This window comes from Eschrichtius robustus, chromosome 1, assembly GCF_028021215.1.
Source record: "Eschrichtius robustus isolate mEscRob2 chromosome 1, mEscRob2.pri, whole genome shotgun sequence".
Taxonomy (NCBI): Eukaryota; Metazoa; Chordata; class Mammalia; order Artiodactyla; family Eschrichtiidae; genus Eschrichtius; species Eschrichtius robustus.
The window spans coordinates 126,500,881-126,527,021 of record NC_090824.1 but is presented as its reverse complement, the minus strand read 5'-3'; the positions used below and the strand labels follow the sequence as shown (position 1 = coordinate 126,527,021).

Here is a 26,141-nt window from a genome sequence, read left to right as displayed (position 1 = left end):
GGGTCTCTAGGCTCTAATTTTTAATCAAAATTTTTAAAAGCCTGTGTCTCCAGGGTGTTAAGAACTACTGATTTAGCACAACGATCTCAATTTCTGGTTAAGAAACTGAGAACGCTTCATTTTCTCGTAAAAAGGTGGACGAGGTACCCTAAATAAGCTTCATTCTGCAAACAATTCTGGATAAAAGAAAAAAAACCCAACTTTTTTTAATGCACTGATGAGCTGGCAAGAAAGTGAGGAATACTCAGGCCAAAAAACTCAAGAATCCAAAGAGGTAAGTTGAGCTATTTTATTTGTTTGTTTGTTTATATTGTGGAGATCTCTCTCTCTCCCTCCCTCCCTCCCCCACCCACCCTTTCTCTCTCTCTCTCTCTCTCTCTATATATATATATATATATAGTGAGATCTACCCTCTTAACAAATTTTTAACTGTACAGTACAGTATTGTTAACTATAAGCACAATGTTGTACAGCAGATTCCTAGAACTTTTTCATCTTGCACAACTGAAACTTTATCATATTTATTTTTTAACTCAGTAAATTTGAACTTGGTCGTATGGGGTGGGGTGATATGAGAGAAACCAGTGATATATTAGTAACTGGCTCTCCAACAAAACAAAGTACCCTGTTTTTAGTGTTTGCTGATTTCCACAGTGTAAATACTCTCACCATAGCCAATTTCAAGCTCTCAATGGTACCAGGAACTGACATGCGAAATTCCTAAATATTGGTTCTTCTGAGCTGGTAGGAGCCAGTTCCAGCACACTACTGCAAGAAACTCAAGCCTCCTCTAAGGTTGGAAGTCTGGTAAGACCTTCCTCACATAAGATTGGGACTTCAGTGAATGAATAAACCAGATAGAAGCACCACCACATCCCAACAGACTGAAAAGAAAAATGCCCATCTTAATTTCCCTTTTCTCAGGAGAAAATAAAATAGCCCCTGCAAATTCACAATATAAGCCATACGTATGTCATTTGAAGCCCAAATTCACACTACTTAGGTGGTGTGAAAAATTTCAGTCCAGCATTTAACTTAAATTGGGCCCAGTCTGGTTAACACCATAAGCATCTGGCAAATCAAACACAAACTCTCTTGGAAAAACCCACCTTCACCCCAGGCCTCAAGAATTCCCACAGAGAAAGCTCCAAAGAAATAGTAGCTCCTAGTTGAAGATCACAAAACACTCAAGGGAACAACAGATGGTGGAAACAAGTCTACGCTGACTTCAGATATTGGAATTATCAAATAGTATAAAATAACTATGTTTAAAATGCTGAAAGAGTAGAAGAGAAGCTTAAAAATTTGAACAGGGAGCAAGATACTCTGAAGAAGGACCAAGTATATTTGAACAAGAAATAGAATGTCCCTCTAGAAATTTAAGATATTGTAACTAAATCTACAAATTCAATGGTTGTGTTTAATAGAAGATTAGATACAATTGAATATATCAGACACAATAAAATTAGAAGTGGAAGGTAGACCTGAAGAAATTCTCTAAAAGGCAGCACAGAAAAATAAAAAGATGGAATATATGAAAGAATAGTTAAAAGACATGGAGGATAGAGTGAGATGGTCCAAAATACATATAATCAGAGGTTTCAGAAGGAGAGGAGAGAGATTATGGGACAGAAGTAATATTTGAATAGTTAGTGGCTGAGACTCATCCAGAAATCCATCAAGTCATGCAATCAAGAATCTTGGTAAATCCTCAAAAGAATAAATAAAAAGAAATCCACAAGTAGACATATCATAGTGAAGCAGATTACCAAAGACAGAGAAAGTCTTAAGGTCAGATTATTTTCAAAGTAGTGACAATTAGACTAAAGCAGCTGATTTCTTAATAGCTAGAAGATAGCAGAATTATATTTTCAATGTGCTGAGAGAAAATGACTGTCAACCAAGAATTCTAAAACTAGTGAAAAGATATTTTAAGAATAAGAAAAAATAATGACATGATGTGACATTATTTGCCACCAGCAGGCAGAAAGAAAGTGATTCCAGATGGAAGGAATTAAAGACAAGAAGGATTGCAGAGCAAAGAAAGTGGTATCTATATGAGTAAAAACAAATATTGTATAAACAATACTAACAATGTCTTGTAAGCTTAAAAAAAGATAAAATTCAAATACATAAAAGTAATATATAAGCTAAAAGAGGGGTGACTAGAATTAGTTCTAATGTCCTTGCTTTATTTAAGAAAAAATAGAAGATACTGGTTAACTTCAGACAGGCAAAATAAGCATATTAAAGTTTCCAGTATAACCTCTAAGAGTAGCAAAAAAAAAAAAAAAAAAAAAAAAAAGGTATAATTTGCAAACTAGTAAAGGAGAAAAATGGAATAAGAAAAACTAATCAAGAAAACAAAGAATAGGGCTTCCCTGGTGGCGCAGTGGTTGAGAATCTGCCTGCCAATGCAGGGGACACGGGTTCGAGCCCTGGTCTGGGAAGATTCCCACATGCCGCGGAGCAGCTAGGCCCGTGAGCCACAATTACTGAGCCTGCGCGTCTGGAGCCTGTGCTCCGCAACAAGAGAGGCCGCGATAATGAGAGGTCCGCGCACCGCGATGAAGAGTGGCCCCCGCTTGCCGCAACGAGAGAAAGCCCTCACACAGAAACGAAGACCCAACACAGCCAAAAATAAATAAATAAATAAATGATTAAAAACTTAAAAAAAAAAAAAAGAAAAAACAAAGAATAGAAAAATTGAGAAAATACAAATTAATAAGGTAAAGTACATATACGTACACACATAAACATATATATATAAATGTATGTGTGTGTATGTACCAGTATTTCAATAAATGTACATGGACTAAATGCTTCAGTTAGAAGAAAAAGATTGCCAAACTAGACAAAGCAAATGAATCCACCTATAACCTGTTCATAGAGGCGTATCTAAAACATAATACAGAAAGACTGAAAGTAAAAGGATGAAAAAAATCTGCCAAATACTAAGCAAAGGAAGATAGATATATCTATATTAATTTTAGTCAAAATAGACTTTGACAAAAAAAAGCATTATGAGAGACAAAAGGGTCACTTCATAATGATTAAAAAGTCCAATTCATCAGTAAGATGGAATAATCTTACATTTATATGCACTTAATAACATAACTTCAAAATAAAGCAAAAAGAAAAATCAAGGAAACCAAAATAAAAACAAATTCACAACGCAGTGGGAGATGTTAACACACCTCTCTCAGTAACTGATAGATCAAGCAAACAATCAGTAAGAATTAGGAAAGTGGGGTCCGTAGAGGGGAAGTGGCAGGTGTTCCTTCATCCTTGCACAAACATTGAGTGCCTGGATGTCCCAGATACCACAATTACATGCTTTGCCAGAAAGAAAAAAATGCTTTTAGTACTTTTATGAGTGAGAATTTTAGTACCATTTTATAAATTGGGAGGCTGAGAGACATGGAGAAGTTAAATAATTTGGGTAAGATGCTCTTCCTCAGAAATCTTTAATGTCAAATCCTACCGCCTTACACAGCCTTTGACCTTCCTACTTGTGGACAACCTTAATCCCCTTGTATCTCCTCCTGCACTTTAACTTCCTGGAGACCTCTGGTCCAGTCTTTTTAGCCCCTCTCATCACTCTTCCTTCTTTCCCAGCCTGGCCTCTGGAGGGTCATTTGAATCCCTCCCTCCTCAGTATCCCTGACTCCCTTGCAACCCTATCCTCTTGGGCTCAGCCCATCCTTGTATCATGCCTGTAGCCCACCTTCTCTGCTCCTGAGACTGGCTAGCTTGCTGAGCCCTGCTGGAGAAAGACGCCCATCTCTACAAATTCTCCCAGTTCCTGGATCCCAGTCTCCCCACTAATTCTGGGATCTTGCTCCATCAGCTTTACTCACCCCCATATCTATAAGGCCTCATTCTCTTGGCTCTTTCTCCTTAGCCTAACAACTTGCTCAAGTCTCTTCCGTTCTAAACAGGATCCTCTCCTCCCCTTTCTGGCCACCATGTAACCACTTTGCTCCTCTCCACATCCAAGTTTCTCCAAAGAGTACTTAACAATGTGTCCACTTCCTCATTCTTTGTAAGCTGGCTTCAGCCCCCATCACCCCACTGAAACTTCTCTTTCTAAAACTACCAAGAATCTACTAATTACCAAGTCCAAGAGATATTTTTCATTCTTGTTAGAACCTGGGCTCCCCAGGCCTCAATAGCCTTAGGATACAAATGGACCTACATGAATAAAAATGAAACAATAAGCACCAAATTTCACCCATCCTTTGCATCTACCTGCTGAGGTAGGTGAGGAGACCGGCTGGTCCACCCACGTATTTCTGAGAGTCCACGGGCCATTGCTCCTGTTGACTCACAAATAGCCTGATTCACAGTAGGGCATGTCCGTGGCTCTACCTTTTCCTGCTTTGCTTGAGGCAAAGAGCCCTGTGGAGGGGGAAATGCTTCTCTTTGCTTTATGAGTTCCCAAAGCAGATTTATTTGCTCCTTGAATTCCTACACTTTTTTCTTTACACTATTTCCCTTGGTAGGACTCAGACGAGTCCAGTGGGCCAAATTAGGTGTTGAATCTGAATGCAGACTCAGAAGTGAGTTCAAATTCTTCATCCTCCCACTCCCCCTGCTTGCCCTAAGCACTAAGGTGTTTCCTGTGGGTCAAGTTCATACACTTGAGTTCTTCCCGCAGTGAAGCAGGCCCTGCTGCTTGGCCACTCAATGGCTATTCCCCCTTCCTTTTGCCTAACAGCCCCTGACCTTATTCAGGTACCTACTTTCCTCTGAGAACTACTTTAGGAAAGTAGTTCCAGGCCTAGCCCCAAGGGGAGAGTCACCATTAGTCTATCGTCATCAAAGTAGTCTCAGGCCCCCCAGCTAGTGATTGTTTTAAGCATGGACTTCTTCTAAATGTCCCATTTCCATGAGGCTGAAAAACTGAGGCTCAAGGTCACTAAGTTCAAACAGTGTCTTCAGGGTAAAAGCTGATTTCATTGCTTAGAATCCACTGCCCTCTCAATTCTAGCTTTTGTTTCTTTCTGGCCTGAGTATTCCTTACTTCATTGCCAGCCAGGATGGGTTTTCACACAAAATTGCACTCTTTCCTGGCTTCTTCCTCTTCCCCTATTATCCTGCTTCCCCTTCTCCCTAACTGGTTTCTCCTGGGAACATTTCTTTACTAAATCATCTTTACTGAATCTTCATCTCAGAATTTGCTTCTGGGAGAACCTGACCTATAGCATGGATTACTTTAAGAATCTGATGAAAGTTATGGGCCTTGTCCCCAGAAAAATACACATACACGCATTCAAAATGTTATGCCTTTTTGCTCCCCCAAAGCCATCCATGGACCCAAGATTAAGAACTCTGGATAAAGTGATCTTTGGGGCCCCTCCATAGCTAACTTTGCTGTGTCTCTGGGTGGGTTTGAGGAGCTTAGCTTTGAGTTTCTGAATTGAGGCTTTCAGGAGTGTGGGATCCAACATCCCTTTAGTGGATTTCTTTTCTGTCAGATTCTTAGTTGAGAGTTTCTGTTGCTCTCACTAAAAAAAAATTTTTTTTTGCCACACCGCACAGCTTGCGGGATTTTTAGTTCCCCGACCAGGGATTGAACCTGGGCCCTTGGTAGTAGGAGTGCGGAGTCCTAACCGCTGGAGCGCCAGGGGAATTCCCTCAACTAAGAACCTTGATAGAGACACTGCCACATGCTGCATCTTCCAGCACCTCCTGACTCTTCATTGTCCCCACCACACCATGCGGGTTTTACTAATGCTATCTTCTCTGCCCAGAGTGCCCTTCCTCTTCCTTTTTGTCCAATTGCCATTCATTTTTATACTCAGCTCTGACACCACCTCCTCCAGGAAGAACTTCCCCGAGAGTCACCCTTGGGAGGATGCCCCAGAGGGATCCCAAGACAGGTGGCCCACACAACCCATGCAGTGATCTCGTTTTATGGGGATCTGTTTATGGGTTCATCTCCCTATCTAGGGGGTAAGTTCCTCAAAGTTAAGGACTATGCTTCATTCTTTTCTGTACCCGCAGCACCTATTTCAGGGCTTGGTACATAGTAGAAACTAAAAATATTTGTAGGATGAATGAATGAATACCGGTAATTTGTAGTGGAGACAGGGCTTAAAACAGTTTTTCTGGCTTCGAAGACTCTGCATTTTCCACCTAGATACCAGGGGCTGGGGGCAGGCTTGTTTGGGATGAAAGTTTTTTCCAGCTTGGTAGTCCCCTGTTCCCTATGGCCTTGCTGAGGCTGTTGATGATTCTGTAGAGGCCACAGCCCAGCCCAAGCGTCCTAGAGCCTCCCTGTGCCCACACTTAATGTGCCTTCAGCTGGAAAACAAACCTGGGCAGGAGAGCACTCCCTGAGGTGGTGGTCATGGTCTCTGCTCTTCCTGGACCCCCCTCTGGTGGCCCCAGTCTGGTAACTAAGCTGTCCGCTCCTCCTTCCTGACTTTTGTGCTGGGCCCCCGCACCACGCTCCTGTACCTCCCTCCCTCTCCTTCCCTCCCTCTGGCCAGGAGCCTGGGACCCCAGCTGTGAGTCAACCCCAGAACAGGGTGTCCAGCCTCTTCTTCCCATGGCCCAAGTTGCCCATGGGGGCTCTAGCTCTCTAACCCCCCGCCTGGTCGCTGCCCCTTTGAGAACCTGCGGTCCGGGGAGGCTGAGGGCTCCAGTCTCTGCTGGGGAAACTGGACTCTGGCTGAAGCCCCCAGGCAGAAGCTGTTCTCCTGCCTGTGTCCAAGGCCGGCTCTGGGGGTGAAGGCGTCCCCGGGAGAAGCGCGCTGTTCTTCACTCCGCCACCCCCGCCCCAGGCGCCCGGCTCTCCAGCTGTTTTCCTCCTCTGGGCTGTGGAACCTTCTGCAGATCCCCTCTCCTCAGGATGAGGAAAGCATATGGCACTCTCCCCACCAAGGCCCCCGAGTGTCCTCCCGCCTCTCCCAGCAGGCATCTGGCTCTCTGCTCGCTTCTTTCTCCCGTGGCCGCCGCCCTTCTCCGCAGTGACAGGTGACGGGAGCAGGGTGCCCCCCACCCCTAGCCTCACTCTCCGGGCTCGGGGCCTGTGTCTGGGGAGGGGAGGCTGGGTGCCCCTGGGGAGGAGCCGGCCGCCCAGCAGAGGGGACACCGGGCAGGTTGGCCGGGCCCCCGGCCTGTGGCTCAGAGGCGTCTGTCTGTGGGCAGGGCCGGCTCGGAAAGTCACGGCGCACCTGCAGGACCCCTCACCTGCCTTTTCAGAGTGCTCTCCCTGCACCCCGACGGGGGCTCTCAGGCGTCCCTGGGGTCACATTTTCAGGAAAATGGGCGTGTGGCGCCCTCGCTCATCAAGGCAGCAGCCGGCGCCTGGCAAGAGTCCCCTTAGGAGGAGCTTTCCCCTCAGAGCAGCGGTTCTCAGCTGCGAGTGAGAATCACCGGAGAGCTTTTAAAAACCCCCGATGTCCCGGCCGCACCCACACCGGTTGAATCAGCACCGCCGAGGAGGGGCGCCGCAGTGTGGGCCTTAAAGCTCCCGGATGGTCCAAACGGGCGGCATTTGAGCCTCACAAGGACGCTCAAAGACAGGTACTGTCGTCATCCCCACCGTACAGGCGGGGACATTGGGCTCCGAGAAGTGAAGCCGCTTGCCCGGGGTCAGAGGGCAAGTGGGAGGGGTGGGACTGGAGTCCCAAACGGGAGGGGCGGGTGGCCCCCCCTGCTGGCCGTGGATCTGGGCTTCCAGGGGGGCTTCGAGTGGGACCACGAGGTCTCAGGCTGGCCCAGGAGCCTGGGCCTCGGGCTGGCTCAAGAGCTGGCCCTGTCTCCCCACAAATGTGAGACATTTCTGCCACCTCCTTCTCCAAAGCGCTGGGCTGGGCCTCCTCCAAGCCCCAGAACGCGGTGGGTCACTTCCACTCACCCAGCCAGGTCCTCTCACTGGAACAGTGTGCCCTTTGGTGATGGGGAGGATGCATTTTTGAGGTGAAATATTGTATAACAGCCAGGAACGGAAAATATTAAAAGCCCACAGGCGCCAGCAAGGTTCACACCAGGGCCAGAAAGTTCAGAAAAAAGGAGGAAGGCTCCCTGAAGTGGAGGCCATGGGGTGGGGCGGGATCAGCTCGACCACCCACACCCTGGATCCCAGGCTGCCTCCGTCTTCAGGGTTAGTGGGAGCCTTGCCTGGGCCACAGGAAGGTCCCAGGGTGGTGACCCCAGGCGGAAAGCCCCATAGGTGTATTAGGTTTGGTCTACCCTGCATGGCAGAGGGCATGGTGGGCATAGGGGAGTGGGGCCAATGAGGGTGGAATATCTTACTGAGAACATGTGAGGCCGGGCCGGCCAGGTTCTGAAGGTTCCAGGTGCTGGGATGCTGAGGAGGTGAGACACGGTCCCTGTCCTGTAGGGGTCTCACCATAGAGAGTGGGCAGGCAAGGAAACAGACAATGTCAATAGAATGTGATAAATGCTCTGCTGGAGGGTTACACAGGGCACAGGGTTTGTAGGAGGCAGGAGAGGGGTAGCTCAGCCCCAGGCTACCAGGAAGGGCTCCTAGAGGATGTGGTACCTGGCTGAGTCTTGCTACAAATAGATATTCAAAGAATGTTCACAAAGCTGGAGTGGGGGTACATGCCCTTAGAAGCCTATCTCTTGAGTGTTTGGAAAAGAGACACAGAGACATAAGCAAATGGACCCATTTTCCCCATGGGGGCCCCTGCCATCTCTCCCTTTCCCTCTGCCCATCACATACACACTAAGGTACAGACACACTTGTAGTCACAAACAGTTACATATAAACACATACACATGTACAAGGTAGTGGAGAATGTACTAGCATTCTTCTCGGTGAGAGAGCTGTCCCTGTAAAAGTTTTTTTTTTTTTTTAAATTTATTTATTTTTACTTTTGGCTGTGTTGGGTCTTTGTTTCTGTGCGAGGGCTTTCTCTAGTTGCGGCAAGCGGGGGCCACTCTTCATCGCGGTACGTGGGCCTCTCACTATCGCGGCCTCTCTTGTTGCGGAGCACAGGCTCCAGACGCGCAGGCTCAGTAGTTGTGGCTCACGGGCTTAGTTGCTCCGCGGCATGTGGGATCTTCCCAGAGCAGGGCTCGAACCCGTGTCCCCTGCATTGGCAGGCAGATTCTCAACCACTGCGCCACCAGGGAAGCCCCCCTGTAAAAGTTTTAATAAGAACTGGAGGTAGGAGATGAGGCCCCAATAGCTGGAGATCTGTAGGGACAGGGCATCAGAGGCTGGGAGAGCTGCTCTGTTGAAAACAGAAGGGTCGGGAGGGAGGGGTAAGGAGCAGTGGTGGAAGAGGAAGAGGAAGAGGAGGAAGCTCTAGGGCCCATCTGATCCTCTCATTTTATCGTGGAGGAAACTGGGGTCCAGAGAGGTAAAGTGAAATGCCTAAGGTCACATTGTACTTGGGGGTCAGAGCTGACTGTGGGCACACAGGCGTCACAACATGCCCAGTCGGGCTCACAGGCTCCCACACAGCCACTCGTAGTGCACACTCACAGAGCAGGCACACAACCTAGGCTGCCGTTATTCCCACCTGAAGCTGCTCAGATCCCTCATTAAGCTGGAGCAGCTGAGTCAGCCTGCCTGTCCGCGTCCCTCTCCCACTTCAGGCCTTGAGGATCATGAGGCCCGTAGTGGGAAGTGGAACATTCGGGAACCTGGGGTCAGGCTGCCTGTGGGTCTGCTCTGAGCATCCCCTGGAGGCTCCCTCAAGCAGGGCAGGCCGTTCACCCCTAGAACTGACTCAGAGCTGCCCAGGTGTCAGGAGTCATGGCTGGGCCTGCATCCTCAAGGGAGGATGTCTCAGTGTCTCAGGGCAGAGCCAGAAGCCTCGCCAGACCCAGAATTGGGACTGTAGTCCCCTAGCTTCACATCTCAGTGAGATGCCAGGGAGCCTACTGGAGGCCTAGATGCGGAACAGGAGACCTGCTCCACCGTGGCTCTGCCCCTCCCTCCATGAATGGCCTTGGGTAAGTCCCTTACCCCCTCGGGATCTATGAATTTATGACATTGAGCCAGGTGCTGGGGACACAGAGATAAGGCATGGGCCTTGCCCTTCAGGAGCTCACAGTCAATTGAAAGAAGACAGCATTTCCAGGTGAAGCAAAGAGCTCTTCAACTCAGGGTGGGGCTAAGTGGGAAATGATGGGGCTGGGGCAGCTCAGAGGTGGGGAGTGGTGTGGGCTATAGGGCTCAGGGCATGTGTCTGCCTGTTTTGGGTAGGAGGATAAACTCCCATACTGTGCATGTAACCCTAATGCTGCCACCACATCCCAGATACCCATCTAGCTGTAACTGCAGACCCACTGCTCCCTACTTAGGGAAGCACTGTTACTCTGGTGTTTGGCTGACAGTGGCCACTGATTGGCTTAGGCTGAGCATCTGACCCAAACCCAGTCCATCCACCCACTGGCAGGTGACTGGTGAAGTGGGCTTCTTGGGAATCGTTCCACCCAATAGGGGTGGAGATGGCAACTAGCTGAGCCAATCAGAATGGCTCCTGGTGGAATTTGAACTAAGAAAGTGCAGGAGATGGACCCATGAGGAGCAAGAGGCAGGCAGAGCTACCATATAGAGAGAAGCAGATACCCCACAGGAGAAACACCAGGCAGCCTGAGGGGCTGAGAGAGGGGCCTGCCTCAGCCCAGCTCTTGACTTCAGCTGTCTTTACAACAAGCCTCCATTTTTTTTCAGAATGGCCTGAGTGAGTCACCATTCTTGTTCCCTAAAGTGCATAACCAGCTAAGGAGCCCCCTCATCTCCCTGGCGTTCCAGAGAGCAGCCAACTCTCTCCTCCATCCTGTATGAGGCCACTGTGAGGATATGGAAAGATCAGAGGACAGGAAATTAGGAGACCTGGCCTGGGTTCAAGCCTGACTCAAGTTCCTAAGCATCCCCAAGAGCCAGGCCTTGGCAGAAGCCTGGTACACCTTGCACAGTGTGCTTTCTCCTTCACTGGTTATGACCAGTCTCAAATGAAAATGACAGATGAAAGCAGCCAGAAAGGTAAAGGTAGCTGCTGCCTACTCAGGGCATTCTTCCGCTGTTTGATGGAAGCTGATTAGTTGGGTGTAGAGGATTCAGAACCTCTCTGTTCAAGGGGCCTCTAGGGAGATCTGAGAGTCATCGGAGAGGAGGGGCAGTTCTGGATCCAGCAACGTGCTTGACAGTCTTAGCAGTCTCCTCGGGCAGTTCTCAGTAGACCCGTGTCTGAGTCCTGGGGAGAGCAGAAGGGCTGTAAGTAAAAGCTAAAAGAGCTGTTCCACTGAAAAGTCTGTCTTATTTGGGCATAAGCAGTCCTGTTTTGGGATCAGGCAAGAGAGGCATTTGTTCCTGCTGTGCTACTGACTTTTGTGCATGGAGAAGGCTCTAGGGTGCTGGCATCAATGCTTTGAAGAGCCACAGTGTTAAAAAAAAAAGGGGGGGTTGGTCAATGGAGAACCATTCCTTTCAACAAATAGTGCAGAAACAATTGTACATCCACATGTAAAAAAGGAAGCTTGACTCACACACTTTACACCATGTGCAAAAACTAGTTAAAAATGAATCATAGACCTAAAGGTAAAACCTAAAACTCCTAGAGAAAACATAGGAGAAAATCTCTGTGACTGTTGGTTAGGTAAAAATTTCTTAGATCCAACACCAAAAGCACAAATTTATAAAATAAAAAATTGATACATTGGATTTCATCAAAATTAGGAGCTTCTGCTCTTCAAAAGACACTGTTAAGAAAATGAAAAGACAAGCTACAGACTGGGAAAAAGTATTTTCAAAACATATCTGATAGGGACTTCCCTGGTGGTCCAGTGGTTAAGATTCTGTGTTTCCACTGCACGGGGCCTGGGTTTGATCCCTGGTTGGGGAACTAAGATTCCACATGCCTTGTGGCCAAAAAGTAAAAAACAAAAACAAACAAAAAACCCCCCATATCTGATAAAGGACTTGTATCTAGAATATATAAAGTACACTCAGATTTCAGTAATGAGAAAACAAATAACCTAATTACAAATGGGCAAAATATTTGAACAGGCACTTCATCAAAGAAGACATAGAAATGGCAAATAAGAGTATGAAAAGCTGGGGGCTTCCCTGGTGGCACAGTGGTTAAGAATCCTCCTGCCAATGCAGGGGACACGGGTTCGAGCCCTGGTCCGGGAAGATCCCACATGCCATGGAGCAACTAAGCCTGTGCACCACAACTACTGAGCCTGTGCTCTAGAGCCCATGAGCCACAACTACTGAGCCCGCGTGCCGCAACTACTGAAGCCCGCGTGCCTAGAGCCCGGGCTCTAGAGAACCCACCACAGTGAGAAGCCACGCACCACAACGAAGAGTAGCCCCCACTCGCAGCAACCAGAGAAAAGCCCACGTGCAGCAACGAAGACCCAACACAGCCAAAAATAAAATAAATAAATTTATTTTTTAAAAAAAGTATGAAAAGCTGCTCAGCATCATTGGTTACCAGGGAAAAGCAAATTAAAACAAGACACACTACACAACCATGGGAAAGGCTTAAAAACGGTCAAACATGAAACTTTAACAGTATCAAGTGTTGATGAGAATGCTGAGCAGCTGGAACTCTCATGTTGCTGGTTGGAAAGTAAATGGAAAAATCACTCCGGGAAACAGTTTGACAGTTTCTTGTAAAGTTAAACATACACTTCACATATAACCCAACAATCGCACTCTTAGATATTTACCCAAAAGAAATGAAAAACATGTTTACACAAAAACCTGTACATAAATATCCATAGCGAAAATGTAGTTGCTAAAAACTGGAGACAACCCAAGTGTCCTTCAACTGGTGAACGGACAAAGAAACTGTGGCACATCCATACAATAGAATACTACTCAGCGGTAAAAAGGAATGAACTATTGACACATGCAACAACATGGATGATTATACTAAGTGAAAGAAGGCAGACTTAAAAGGCTCTTACCAGGGACTTCCCTGGTGGTCCAGGGGTTAAGAATCCACCTTCCAATGCAGGGGATGCGGGTTCGATCCCTGGTCAGGGAACGAAGATCCCACATGCCGCGGAGCAACTAAGCCTGTGCACTGCAACAGAGCCCATGCGCCACAACTAGAGAGAAGCCGGTGCACCGCAGTGAAGATCCTGCATGCCACAACCAAGACCAGACGCAGCCAAATAAATAAATAAATATATATTTTTAAAAAATGCTCATACCAAAGGATTCCACTTACAGGACATTCTTGAAAATGCAAAATGACAGGGAAAGAGAACAGATCAGTGGTGGTCAGCAGCTGGGGATGGGGGAGAGGGCTGACTGCAAAGGGAGCTTCTGAGGTGATGGAAATATTTTGTATCTTGATGGTGATGGTGGTTATAAGATAGTTTGCATTTGTCAAAAATCATAGAACTTTCCACTCAAAAGGGTGACTTCTACAGAATGAAAATTATGCTTCAATTTTTAAAAATGGGAAGTGGGATTCAAATTTCTTCTTCCCTTTCTTTGCCTTCCCTGTCACTGGCCAACATTCTGTCCTCAAAGCTCTTGTTCTCCTGGGGGGAAAAGTGCCCCAATTCAGCCACCCTGAACACTGCTTTGCTTCTGGGAACAAAAAGCCAACCCACTAAGAATGGTCTTCCTCTGTCCCACCCTGTCTGGCTAAGCCTACTCACCAAGGCCTTTCTAACCTCCATTTCCCCGTCCCTGCCTGCTCACCCGGGCCATCTGGAGTCCCACATCTTTATGGTCCAGGCGTTGTGTGGGTGAAAGATTCTGCTTGGAAAGAGGGAGGCTCCTTACACTTAACTTTCCACAGCTCTAGCCCATTAAACGTCCACGGGTCCCAGGAATGCACAGCCAGAGAGGACAACTACCTGGCATCCGCCTCGCCTCAGCCCTGACTGATGCCACCCCCATCACTACTGCAGGCTCTTCTGGGCTGCCAGCAAGCATCATGGTCAGAGCTGAAGCCGTACCACAACCATAGCCACCTGGGGCCTCTCAGGGGAGTCATGAAAAGAGGCCTCGGGTCATGGGAAGCAAGCAGCAGAGTCTGGTAGATGCTTCGGGGCGAGCCTGATGAACCACCAGGGCAAACACATCCCACTGAGTGTGACTAGTCCAGGAGGGGAGTGTGAACACTCTTGCGATGACTCCCTGGTAAGTGTGCACCCAGTAATCCTGTACAAAATCATGAATGTGGGTGTCCCTGAGAAACAGCAGGGCACCGTGGGGACACTAAGACGTAAACTCAAGGCTGTGACCATGGTGAGTCACCACAGGGACAGTGAGGTGACCTTTTTTTTTAAGCTTGAAGAACATTCTGTGATGACCACAGTGAGCACACTACGCAAGGTGGAGGGCTCTACCTGACGTGTCTTGGGAGATCTGCCAGACCATGGCCCATTCTCAGGGAATCTGCTCCCACCTACAACCTGTGCGGAGTAAGCACACCCTTACAAGACCAGGTGCTGACCGGCAGGCGGCAGTGCGTGCAGCAACCCGTGTGGCTTACATAGTTCTGAAGGTTTCTTTGTTTTTCTTCCATTTTCCAAGCTGGAGTTGTTATTATAGTTGCTCAGCTTTGCTCAACTCTTCTGGAATGTGTTGATATGGTTACAGGGTGAGGGGAAGTCATACATGGGTAAGTTTGCAGCAGAACAAAGGGAGTGTAAATGCTGAGGTTGACAGCTGTTAAAGTGGTCTCTTGATATCAGGATTCAACTACTGGTATCAAGGTTAGTAGTTAGACATTTCGGGTTGACTCCTACTAGGAAAGGGGTGGTTGTGGTTGTGGTTGTGTTTTAGGTGGGTACGTGTCACTTTTTACTTCCTAGCATCCGTTCTTCCTACTTCTGGGGACAGCACCACAATTTTCCTTTGAGAAAAATCAGTCCATGTGATTCCAGTGGGATGATCTACCCCTACCTCTGGAGGTGGGCTAATCAGAGCTTTCCACCCACATGGTTACAGGAACTGGGTCAGGAATGGGCCAATGAGAGCCTTTCCCAGGACTTCTGCTGGAAGCCGCATGCTTTTTCCATTGGAGATTTGAGATGTGCTAGAAGGGAGTCTGGAGCTTCTGGAAGATAATACATGGGAATGGCATCTGTTCCAGTTACTGTTGCTGTGTAACAAACTACCCCAAGTCTTAGTGGCTTAAATGATAATCATTTTATCATATCCCCTGAATTCTGTAGGTCAGGATTTCATGTAGGGCTTGACTGGGCCATTCTGCTTTTTATGACTTTGATTGAGGCCACTCAGTGGCATCCATCTGGTAAATGAGCTGGTCTGTCCTAGAGGGTACAAGACAGCTACACTCACATGACTGGTGATGTGAGGGCTGGAAGGCTGGGCTCAGCTGGGACTACCCACCAGAACACCTACACCAGGCCTCTCTGATTTGGTGGTCTCTGGGTAGTTAGCTGGCTTTCCCCAGAGCAAGCATCCCAAGTGGAAGCTGCATGACCTTTTCTGACCTAGCCTTAGAAGTTCACCTCATTCTTGGTTACAAGCAAGTCATAGCCCAGCTCAGATTCAAGGGGAAGGAAATTAGATTCTACCTCTTCTTTTTTTTTCATTTGTAGAGTATAAGACAGAGTGTCTTACAACCTCTTTTTTTTTAACATCTTTATTGGAGTATAATTGCTTTACAATGGTGTGTTAGTTTCTGCTTTATAACAAAGTGAATCAGTTATACATATACATATGTTCCCATATCTCTTCCCTCTTGCGTCTCCCTCCTTCCCACCCTCCCTATCCCACCCCACCTCTTGATGGCAGAGTAGGGCAGTCACCTTGTACAAGAACATGCGCAATGGGACCTATCATTGCAGCCAACTTGGGAAAATACATACTGTGCTACTGCCTCCTTGGGAAAAAAGCCATCTCAGAGGAAGCAGTTGAGAAATGGAAAGAGAGCAGTCCTGATGATATTGTTTGAGTCCCTGGATCCAATTTTTCCCAGGACTTCAGTTATAACAACCATCAGTTTCCTTTCCTGCATAATCCAATCTGAGTTATGCTTTTGTCTCTTGCAACTGAAAGATCTTTTACTCTTAGCGTGTATATCAGTTATCTATTACAATACAACAAATCATCCCAAAACTCAGTGGCTTACAACAATGATTATTTCTCACGATTCTATGGGTGGCTAGACCATTTCTCTGCTGGTCTTACCTGGCTCACTTATGCAACTGCTGAGGTGGAAAATTCAAGATGGCCTCATTCACATGTCTGGCTGTTGGCTGGGGGCCTCAGTTCTCCTTCATGTGGTCTCTTATCCTCTAGGAGGATAGATTGACTTCTTTATATGGTGGTCTCAGGACTGTGTTCCTGGGGAGTGAAGGCGGCAAAGTCTCTTGAGTGTCATTTCTGTTATTCCTTTGTTCAAAGCAAGTGACAAAGCCAGCCCAGGTCAAAGGTGGGTAAAGAGACTCCACCTCATAACGGGAGAGTTGCAAAGAACTTGTGGCCATATTTAACCCACCACAGTACGATAGATAGCTGGATCATGTTAGATGGGGACATTTTTGAAATTAGTGTATGTATGGGAAGCAGGGTGTATGTGCCAGGCAGGCAGAGCCAGAGTGTTCTAGTATGTTCTCGCTGAGGAGCATATGGCTGGAGTGTCATTTCCATGGTGGCTCCTCTGAGCTGAGGGCACCCCATGACAAGGTCTACACTAGGTCACCGGTTCCCAGGGGCAACTCTGAGTTGAAGACCTACTGTGTCTGAGTGACTTCACCTCTCTGAGCCTCAGTTTTCCCTCTATAAAATGGGTGTGGTCATCCCTGCCTCGCAGATCAACTGTGAGGCTGAAGATGAGATGATGACCATGAATGTGCCTTGTATATTACAGGATGGTGAACATTATCATCTGAGACCCGAGAAGGAATAGTCAAGGTGGGCCTAGGTGGTCAGAGAGGGCAGGAGGGAGGAGACTGAGATGAGCCATCGAAAGGTGGGGGACATTCACATGGGAGGGGAGGAAGGGCTGTATTTCAAGATGGGAAGCTGAGGAATAAAACTAAAAAGGCATTGGGTTGGAACAGTGACAGACTGTATCTAGGACAGGGAGGAGAACAACAGGGTCAGAGAGCGAGCTCTCCCACTCCCGTAGACTCTGGGTGTCTAGGCTCCCATACATACTGGGTCAGCAGCCCCTGAGGGTTACTCAGAGCTACAGTCAAGTCTTCCAGTCCCCAGGGATCATTAGTGGCTTGTCCCTACCCAGGCCTGCAAAGCCCCCTCAGGCCGCAGGGAGGCAATGATGGGAGCATGGGAGAGGTGGTCAGAGAGCATGTTAGAGACACAGCACCTTCCTCTGGAGCCACCAGCATCATGTCAGACCCCTCCCAGTGTTCCCAAGCTCCTTTCCCCTCAGCAGGGTGGGGACCCCTGGCCTTAGGCTTGGGTCACAGTTGGCCTGGCTAAACTTGGCTCCAAGCCCCTCAATCCCCTGGATAGGGGTGGGAGTGACTGATGGGTTTCAGTGTGTTCCAAGCCGGGGCTTGGAGCTGTAGCAGACTAGCCTGGCCTGCAGAAGCCCCAGGTGGCCACTCATGGCTGGTGCTGACCCATCTGGGCCAGGCCCTGGACAGTCCAGATCTGTGGCCGCCTCCCAAGCCCTGACTATCCTAAGGTCGTGGCCAAGGAGAGCAGCAGCCTCTCCCTCAAAGGAGTCCTGGGAGCACCGGCTGGGAGCGGGCTCAGATTCCACCAATCTAGCCCTGTGCAGTTCACAGTTCAGCCCCACTTGGGGACAGGAAAGGATTCTTTGATGGGGGAGGTGGGAGGACATGAGCTAGAGGGACACAACTGGCTGGGCTGTAATCAGAACCCAGGGATTCTAGCTCACAGTCCCTCAGCCTGTGCCAACCATGACAATACCCTCCGGCCACTGGGGCAGGATAGATGGGGCCTCAGTGTGAGTTCTGGGCCAAGCAAGGACACCTAGGCAGGAATCATGGCCTAAGGAGCTCCACTTTGCCAAGCCCTCACCTTATAGGCTTCCCTCCTCCCACTACAGAAAGAGAAGAGAGGGGTGCACTTGGGAGGCTGGAGAGACCTCCTTCACATACTCTGGGGTTCCATTGAGTAGAGGCCTTGGAAAGCAGCTGATTACCCTGACCTTGACCTCTGGTCCTCTGGTTTACCTTTCCCCACCTTCCTCTCCTGTCTACCTTGCTCTCCTTATCTAGACTCTGTGGTCAGGTAGCTTCTCTGGCCTCCCTCCTGACCTCTGGTGAGATTCTTTGGAGCTGTCATTTCTTCTTTTCTCTCCTTTCTGCAGTGTTTGTTGTCAGCGTCTTATCAAATCTTGTAAGAGCTGGTGGGGGACTCAGAGCTCACTCAGTCCAAACTCCTGTTACACAGGTGGGGACACTGAGGTCCAGGGTCACTTGGGTCATTGCTTGTCCAAGATCACACATCAAAATTAGCAACAGAGCCAGCACTAGGCTTTTGACTCCCAAGTTCCTGTTTTTCTCCTGTTATTTGATCAGGCTATTGTGGTTCAGCCTTTGTCTGTCCATGGACCAGCAGAGTTCTCAGGGGCGTCACTCAGTTCAGAATTTGCCTTCACTTAGTTCAGGCTAAAGCTGCTTCATGGCTTGGCTCTGATAATAATTGGACCAGACTGGGTCTACTACAGGATCTATGGACCAAAAGCTGGGGGCCAGGAGGGAGACCAGGCTCCAACAGAAAAAGCAAACCAGCTCTGTGCCCCAGATCTGCTTAGGGGCTGTCCCTGCTCAACATCCTTCCTCCACCATCCTCCTCTCCCCCAACAGCTCCTGTCCAAGATGATGCTCAGAGAAACAGAGCTCCTAAACCCTTGTTTGTACACACACACACACATTCACATAGAGAGAAAGACACAGACATACACACATACAGCATATACACAGGCACAGACACACACAACCACACACGCACAGCTCTCTGGATAAGAGTGTGCACGGCTACACTGTGGGATCATTTCCATACAAGGCTCTTTCCTCTGAATGCATGGACACATCTCCTCCCTATGGCCTCCCAGTGCCCAGCCTGGAGCCTGCCCCCAAACAGGCGCTCAGTGAGGGTGTGTGGAAAGAGTGAGCTGACACTGGTGTGGAGGGCCACATGGGCCAGGTCTCCATCTCCAGGCCCTGCATGAGGCAGAAAGCCCAGCCCAGGCCAGATGAGCCTGAGACATGAGGCAGGCCTTGGAAGCTCCTGCTGTCTCCCTGGCTCACCCCTCCCCATCTTCTGCCTCCACCTGGTACTCTCTCCTTGTGTGGTCTGTTAACCAGCCGCATCAAAATCACCTGGGAGCTTGTTAGAAATGCAAAGTCTCGGGCCTCACCTCAGACCTACTGAACTAGAGAGTCTGGGTGAGGGGCCCAGCATCTGTGTTTTAACAAGCCCTCCAGGGGATTCTAATGCACGCTGAAATTACAGAACTGCTGCCTGTGACGACAGGCAAACTCATGCTGCAGGGGAGGCGGGTGAAGTCTGGAAACACAAGCATCTGCCTGTGCCACCTATGGGTAAGGCTGCTGTTCACTGCTGGTGGCACCCATACCCAAAGTCACACACACACACACACACACACACACACACACACGCACATATGAGCATCTGGCAGGATCTCAGAGAATCCACATGCAGGAGCTCCTCTCGGGTCCAATGGGTATAGGCAGGTACCCAAACTGAAGCAGGCAAAGGTAAGGAAGAACTACTCTCATCCTGTGCCCCACCATTCCTCTGTCCCTTGTCCCCTCTGAGGTTCCCTAAGTGCTCCCTCAGAAGCCACAGAAGCTGAGTAGTTGCCCAACTCAGACCAAGCTCCCCCAGCTGAGAGGCCAGGTGATCTGTGGCCCTAAGAGAGCTTGGGGTATGTGCTAAGGCCAGCAAAGTTCTTTCTCTGCATAGGTGGTCCAGGGCCAGGGCCATGCGAGGGATCAGCAAGCAAAGCTTAGGCAAGAGCATCCCACCTCCTGAGCTATGAAATGCTGCTCACATGTAGAATTGCCCTTGGCCGCTTCCCAGGCTGCTCAGTGCCCAACAGCCTCCCCACCCATCCCTCTGCTCTGGCCTATGGAGCCCCAGGCAGCTGCCCACCTGGCCCATCCCCAGGCCCTGCAGCCTCTCCCTCTGAGGATCTGGAAGCGAAATCCGGGCCCCTGGAGTCTGCAGGGGATGTGGGGAGGGGTGGGGAAGGCCGAGCTTCCTCAGGCTTGGATCTGGTTTCGCGGCCGCTTCCCGTGGTGCATTGCCACAGGCTGAGCCACCAGCTGTGCTATATAAGGCCCAGTGGCTGGACTGCTGGGGAGAGGAAGACTTGGACTCCCCAGCTGAGGAGTCCCGCTCAGGACACGGTGAGCCCCACTCCTACTCTCCTCAGCCCATCCCTGCACCCCACTGCCTGGCTCAGCTATTCCTGATCACCCCTTATCTCCCCCAGAGAAGACTCCCCTTTCTGCTTTGGAGTTCTCTCCTTTCTCCCATTGACCCAAGGTCTTTTCCCTCCCCCACCTGAGGATAGGGGCCCTCAGAGGGTCCCAGGCAGGATCTCTGTACCTCTGGGCGCTCTGCTTTTTTCCTGCGGTCAGCCAGTCTTCTTTCTCCGAGAGTTCTGGGACCCGTGGGATGGGGAGCCTCACCAGCAGAGCATATGCTGAAGAAACTTCCACGGGCTGCCAGATGGGAAATGGTTTTTCCACAAGGTGCCTCAGGCCATTTCGGCTTCCCAGACGGTTGCGGAGCAGTTCCAGACTGAACGCTGTGCAGGCCCACGGAGCGCTCAGCCCTCTGCTCAGAGCCTGGGAGCTTGGGATGAGACACACAAGAGCTGGAGACCTCGGGGACACCCGTGCTCTGTCCTCTGGGCTGAGAAACGGGTGGTGGTGGAGTTAGTGGGCTTAGAGCTGGATGGTCTGCAGCATGGGATTGGTCTGTTCTTCTGGGACAACAAAGTGCTGTTTTTTTAAAAATACATTTATTTATTTGCGGGGTTTTTGTGTTCTTTTTTTGGCTGTGTTGGATCTTCACTGCTGCACGTGGGCTTTCTCTAGTTGTGGTGAGTGGGGGCTACTCTTTGTTGCAGTGTGTGGGCTTCTCATTGTCGTGGCTTCTCTTGTTGCGGAGCACGGGCTCTAGGCGCGCGGGCTTCAGTAGTTGTGGCACGTGGGCTCAGTAGTTGTGGCTTAAGGGCTCTAGAGAGCTGGCTCAGTAGTTGTGGCGCACGGGCTTAGTCGCTCCGCGGCATGTGGGATCTTCCCGGGCCAGGGCTTGAACCCGTGTCCTTTGCATTGGCAGGTGGATTCTTAACCACTGCGCCTCCAGGAAAGTCCCAACAAAGTGCTTTTGAATCTTTTTTTCCAGAAAGGAGGAATCTCCCTTTTCTCACCACACTCTGGACTTTGGAGGTTGAAGGGAATCACTTTTGAATTTCCAGGCACTGATCCGATTCTGGGTTGGCCAGAGCTCTGGGGAGAGAGAAAATTGAGCGGGAGCCTGGACCGCTCCCCCTGCGTCCTTGCCCTATTGCCAGGCCTGCTCTCCTCTCCCCGTAACCCACGCTCAGCAGTTACTGGGGGGCCCTAGCCTCTCCCAGTGCGTCCCCTCTGCTCTCCCTCAGCAGGCTCTGGCTGTGTAACTCCCAGCCACGCCCCAAACAAACAGGCCAGAAATGTGTTCCAGCCGCAGCCAGTGCACATCTGGGAATGTGTTCATGGAGGTGGTGTGTCTAAAGCATCTGCACCCTTCAGATGGCCTGCCCTGTGAGGCGCCACCGTAGTCGGGGCAGGGGCTGCATAGCCTTAATATGTAGGCCTGTTGTGTGAGAGTGGGAGCCCCACCAAGGGGTAGCAAAACATGCCCCCAAGCCCGGGTCTGGGAAGTGATTAATGAGTCACCCAGGGGCTGCCGCGGGTGAGCCCAGGCCCCTCCTCATTGTCAAGGAAACTTCTCACCCCTACTGTCACTTGTGTCCTATCTCGATGTGGGACCCTGGCACCTGGACCCGGGGTTTGAATCCAGGTCTGCCTCATGTGAACTCAGAGTCTGACTCTCTGCATCTTGCAAGCTGCCCAGATTTGCAATTTGGGCAGGTGTCACTCTCACAAGACTTCATTCTGTCCACCTTTCACCCTTGATAGGTCAAGAAATAGTTCTGCTCAAGCCCTAAGAGGTGACTCAGAGAAGTGGAACCTGACAAGTTTTGTTTCTTTGCAGGTCACTGATCTGAGAAACTTCTCAGGGGATCACGTTCCAGGGACAATCCGACTCTGTGAAGGAGCCCTCACTCAACTCCTGCCACGTTCCCCATGGGACCTGGAGGAAAGATGGTGGTGATCAAGGCCTGTGTGTTCTTCTTCCTGGTCCTAGAGGTCACCTCTCTGTTGGGTACAGGCTAAGTATCTACTGTCTCTCTAATTCCCCACTTGTCATAATGAAGTCACTATGGTCTGGGACCCAACTCTGCATCTGCCTTAAGCCACAGCAGTGGCACTAAGACCTGAGGCTGGTTTGTCTATTTATTCATAATTTATACCTTGCTTGTTTTCCTAAAGGATTTGAGATAAGTTCCAATATTAAAACTCACAGAACAGAATCTTTTAAGTGAGGAGCAGGGTGTCACTCAGAAGGCGGAAAAAAGATAAGAGGGTTACCACCGCCCCTGAGTGTTAAGTTTAGCTCTGAGCTTTCTGATAGCCAAAGCAAAAGGGATCACTGAGTTCTCACAGCCAGATTTTTGGTTTTAGTTTCATGAAAATTCATTTAGACCCTGTAGCCAAATTTCACAGAGACACCAGAACCCCTTCTGGTCTCCTTGTCCTCTGACCCCATTCTCTGGTGACACTGAGTTCTCAAGGGAACAGGTGGAGAGAATTTGCCTGGTGGACTCCCCAAGGCTTCTAAGCATCAGAGCTCCCAGCACTATCCTGTATACTCTCTCCCATCTCCCCTTCCTTTCCTGATTTCTAGCCACATACTCAGGTAAAGCAAAAATATGCTCAAAATCCTCTCATAAAGCAGCGAGCACTGCAGGCTTTGTGACCACAGATGCAGGAACAAAGGCTGTCTCAGCATCTTGCCAAACCCTACATGTGCCCACCTCCTGCCTTGCTCTTTCTACCCTGACAGCTGCTGTTGGGGAAGATGATTAACATTCAGCCATCTGAGGGGAAATCAGATTAGTCTGATTAAAAGAGCTCCTATCACCCCAATTAAGCAGCAAAGAGAATACTGATTTGGCTCTCTCATGTGAGAGTTAATTACCTTTCAAAGCTTTTGCAGTGCTCTGCTCTCCTTTCTCCTTTCCATTTTGGAGCCCCCAACGCAGCCTCCGGTGGCGTGGGCCTGGAGGCTCGCTGCCTGTGGCCCGAGGTCCCTATACCCTTCCTCAGGCAGACTTTGCCAGCCTGGGGTCAGAAAATTAAAGGACCACTCCTCCAGTTAGGCCCTATGAGGGTGAGGGTGGATTCCCAAAGCCAAACTTTGCCAGGAGGAGGGAAATGGACATCTATTGTCCAGGTCTTGAGCTAAAAGGAGTTGCTAACACTTATTCAGCAAACATTCTGTGCTAGGCATTGTTCTAAGTGGATTTTATGAATGAGCTTATTTAATCCCTACAATCCTCTGAGATAGGAACTATTATTATCCTCACTTTATGATGAGGGGTCAGATGAGTTAAGTATCTGGCCCAAGGTCACACAGTCAGGAAGTGGCAGAGTGACTGGGGCTCACAGTCTCAATCTCCGTATACTTCAGAGATGTTTACTTTGTGTTACCTCATGGAATCCTCATGCCAACTGGACCACCATATGTGCAGTGGGAACTAATATGTCCATTTTACAGATGAGGAAAGTGAGGTTCCATTCCGCCAAGAAGAACAGGCTCAAACCCTAAAGTAGGAGCCCCAGCTGCTCAGCAGCATCCCATGGTCCCTTTCTAGAACAAGAGTGAAAAGAGAACCACCATTTGTTGACCATGCGCTGCATGCCATGTCCCTTTACCTTCACCATCACCCTGAATATGCACCAGGACCCTATGATGTGGTGATTGTTGATGCAGCTCTATTTTATGGGGAAACAGATTTAACGGAATAAAGTTTTTGTGAAGTCACACAGCCAGTAAGTGGCAGAGTGGGGATTTGAACCCATACCCAGTGCTTATGTTCCATCCCCCACATCACACTGCTTCCCTATGTCTTGAGAGGCTAGTAGCAGGACCCTGCTGGGCCCCTGTATCTGTTTTGGCCTCTCACTTATCCTCCTGGCCCTCAGGGAGGCAGATGATGCTCACTCAGTCGGTGAGAAGAGTCCAGCCTGGGAAGAGGACCTCAGGCATCTTTGCCAAGCCTGCTGACCCCCTGGACAGTGAGTTGTGGCTGAAGCAGGGAGTGATTGGGGGGAGGGTTTTTACTGAGCTTGCTAAGAGGATCTCTGCAGCCAGGGAACAATGTCAGGACTCCATAGAAACCCATTTTTTTTTTTTTTTTTTAATTTTCAAAAATGTTTTATTTGTAGCTACTTGGCTAATGGTCATGGTTGTAATATATATATATATATTTAGATATCTTTTTTTTAAACATCTTTATTGGAGTGTAATTGCTTTACAATGTTGTGTTAGTTTCTGCTGTATAACAAGGACCTAGAGTCTGTCATACAGATTGAAACCCACTTTTAAAAGGCATTCGGGGACTTCCCTGGTGGTCCAGTAGTTAAGACTCCATGCTTTCCACTGCAGGGAGCGTGGGTTCCATCCCTGGTGGGGGAACTAAGATCCTGCATGCTGTGCAGTGTGGCAAAAAAAAAGGCATTTGGCCTACATCTCTGTCCAGCCAGAGGGACCAAGTATATAGGACAGCTCAGAATCATGAAGCTGCCTGATAGCTTCCAGAAATGCTGTAGGGCTTGCTGGGGCCAGAGCACAGGCTGGCAGGGAGAGAGCGGGAAGATGAGGATGGAGAGATACCAGGGGCCAGCTCACCAGCACCTGAATGCCTGGTTAAGAGAGTTAAAGCCAGGAGTGATGTGGCCCAAGCCACGTGGAGAAAGCTCACCCTGACTGCAGTGTTTGGAGAGGGGTGGGGATGGGTTCGGAGGAAGCTGGAGGTAGAGACCCAGGCAGGAAGTTTCTGACATGGTACAGCCAAGGCTGCTGAGAGCTTTAACAGAACCTTTGGCAGTAGGGTGTGCAGAAGTGTAAGAGATTGGAGAGATGCTGGAGAGAGAGATGCGATGAGGGCCTGAGACCAGTGAGGGACGGGCGAGGGGTATTAGGGATGAGTTGCAGAGGTTGAGCTCACCTGGAGCTCCAGGGCCTGGCTCCTCTCCTACCTGGCTCTCTCTCAGGTCCTGGGGAGTGGACAACGTGGTTCAACATCGACCACCCAGGTGGGCGGGGCGACTACGAGCGGCTGGATGCCATTCACTTCTACTACGGGGACCGGGTGTGTCCTCGGCCCCTGCAGCTAGAGGCTTGGACCACCGACTGGATACCCGCAGGCAGCACTGGCCAAGTGGTCCATGGAAACCCCCTTGAGGGCTTCTGGTGCCTCAACAGGGAGCAGCGGCCTGGCCAGAACTGCTCCAATTATACCGTGCGCTTCCTCTGCCCGCCAGGTGAGCCTGACCAGTCCCCACCCGCTACCTCCCACCAGCCTCGGCAAAGGGAGAGCCAGGACCTGCGTCCGGCTACGGGAACTCTGGTTATCACACACATACACATGCTTTGACTCCATAATAACCCATTAGTGTCATGAGAACCATAATCTTCCCAACAGTGTTCTGTGTTGATGGGTAATTTCCTTTCAATCCACTTTACTGAGTGCATGTGGCACGGTGGTGAAGACCACAGGCTCTGCAGTTGGGCTGCTTGGTTTGAATCTGGGCCTACCATCTCTACTGTGTTCCTTAGGCAAATGTTCTGAAGCTCTCTGAGCCTCAGGTTTCTCACATGTAGAACAGGGGTAATATTAGTAATCCTTCATAGGGGTTCTTATGAGGATTAAATGAGATAATGAATGTAGAGGGCTTAATGCAGGTGAAGGTCCACTAAGTGTCAGTTTCTATGTTAGTTCTTCTGTGCCAGACACTGCTAGTTATCTACATTACTCAACCTTTACAACTGACCTGTGAGGAATCTCCATTTGGACAAGTTATTCCAGGTTCAGGGAGTTTAGGTAACTTCTTGGGACGAC

The 26,141-nt window shown here is 49.3% G+C and overlaps 1 protein-coding gene across 3 annotated transcripts in view; it reads left to right on the top strand.

Moving 5' to 3' along the window:
* Positions 1–162: 162 nt before the first annotated feature.
* Positions 163–26,141, top strand: part of CILP (cartilage intermediate layer protein) — a 35,385-nt gene continuing 9,406 nt past the window's right edge. The window contains exons 1-5 of one of the 3 annotated variants that reach the window (XM_068553679.1): positions 163–274; positions 13,873–14,104; positions 22,169–22,339; positions 24,223–24,315; positions 25,294–25,563. In XM_068553679.1, the coding sequence (XP_068409780.1) occupies positions 22,261–22,339; positions 24,223–24,315; positions 25,294–25,563 (442 nt within the window). In that variant the 5' untranslated portion in view covers positions 163–274; positions 13,873–14,104; positions 22,169–22,260. Of the gene's footprint in view, positions 275–13,872; positions 14,105–22,168; positions 24,316–25,293; positions 25,564–26,141 lie in introns of those variants that run through there. The other 2 variants (XM_068553689.1, XM_068553669.1) reach the window with 2 other exon arrangements.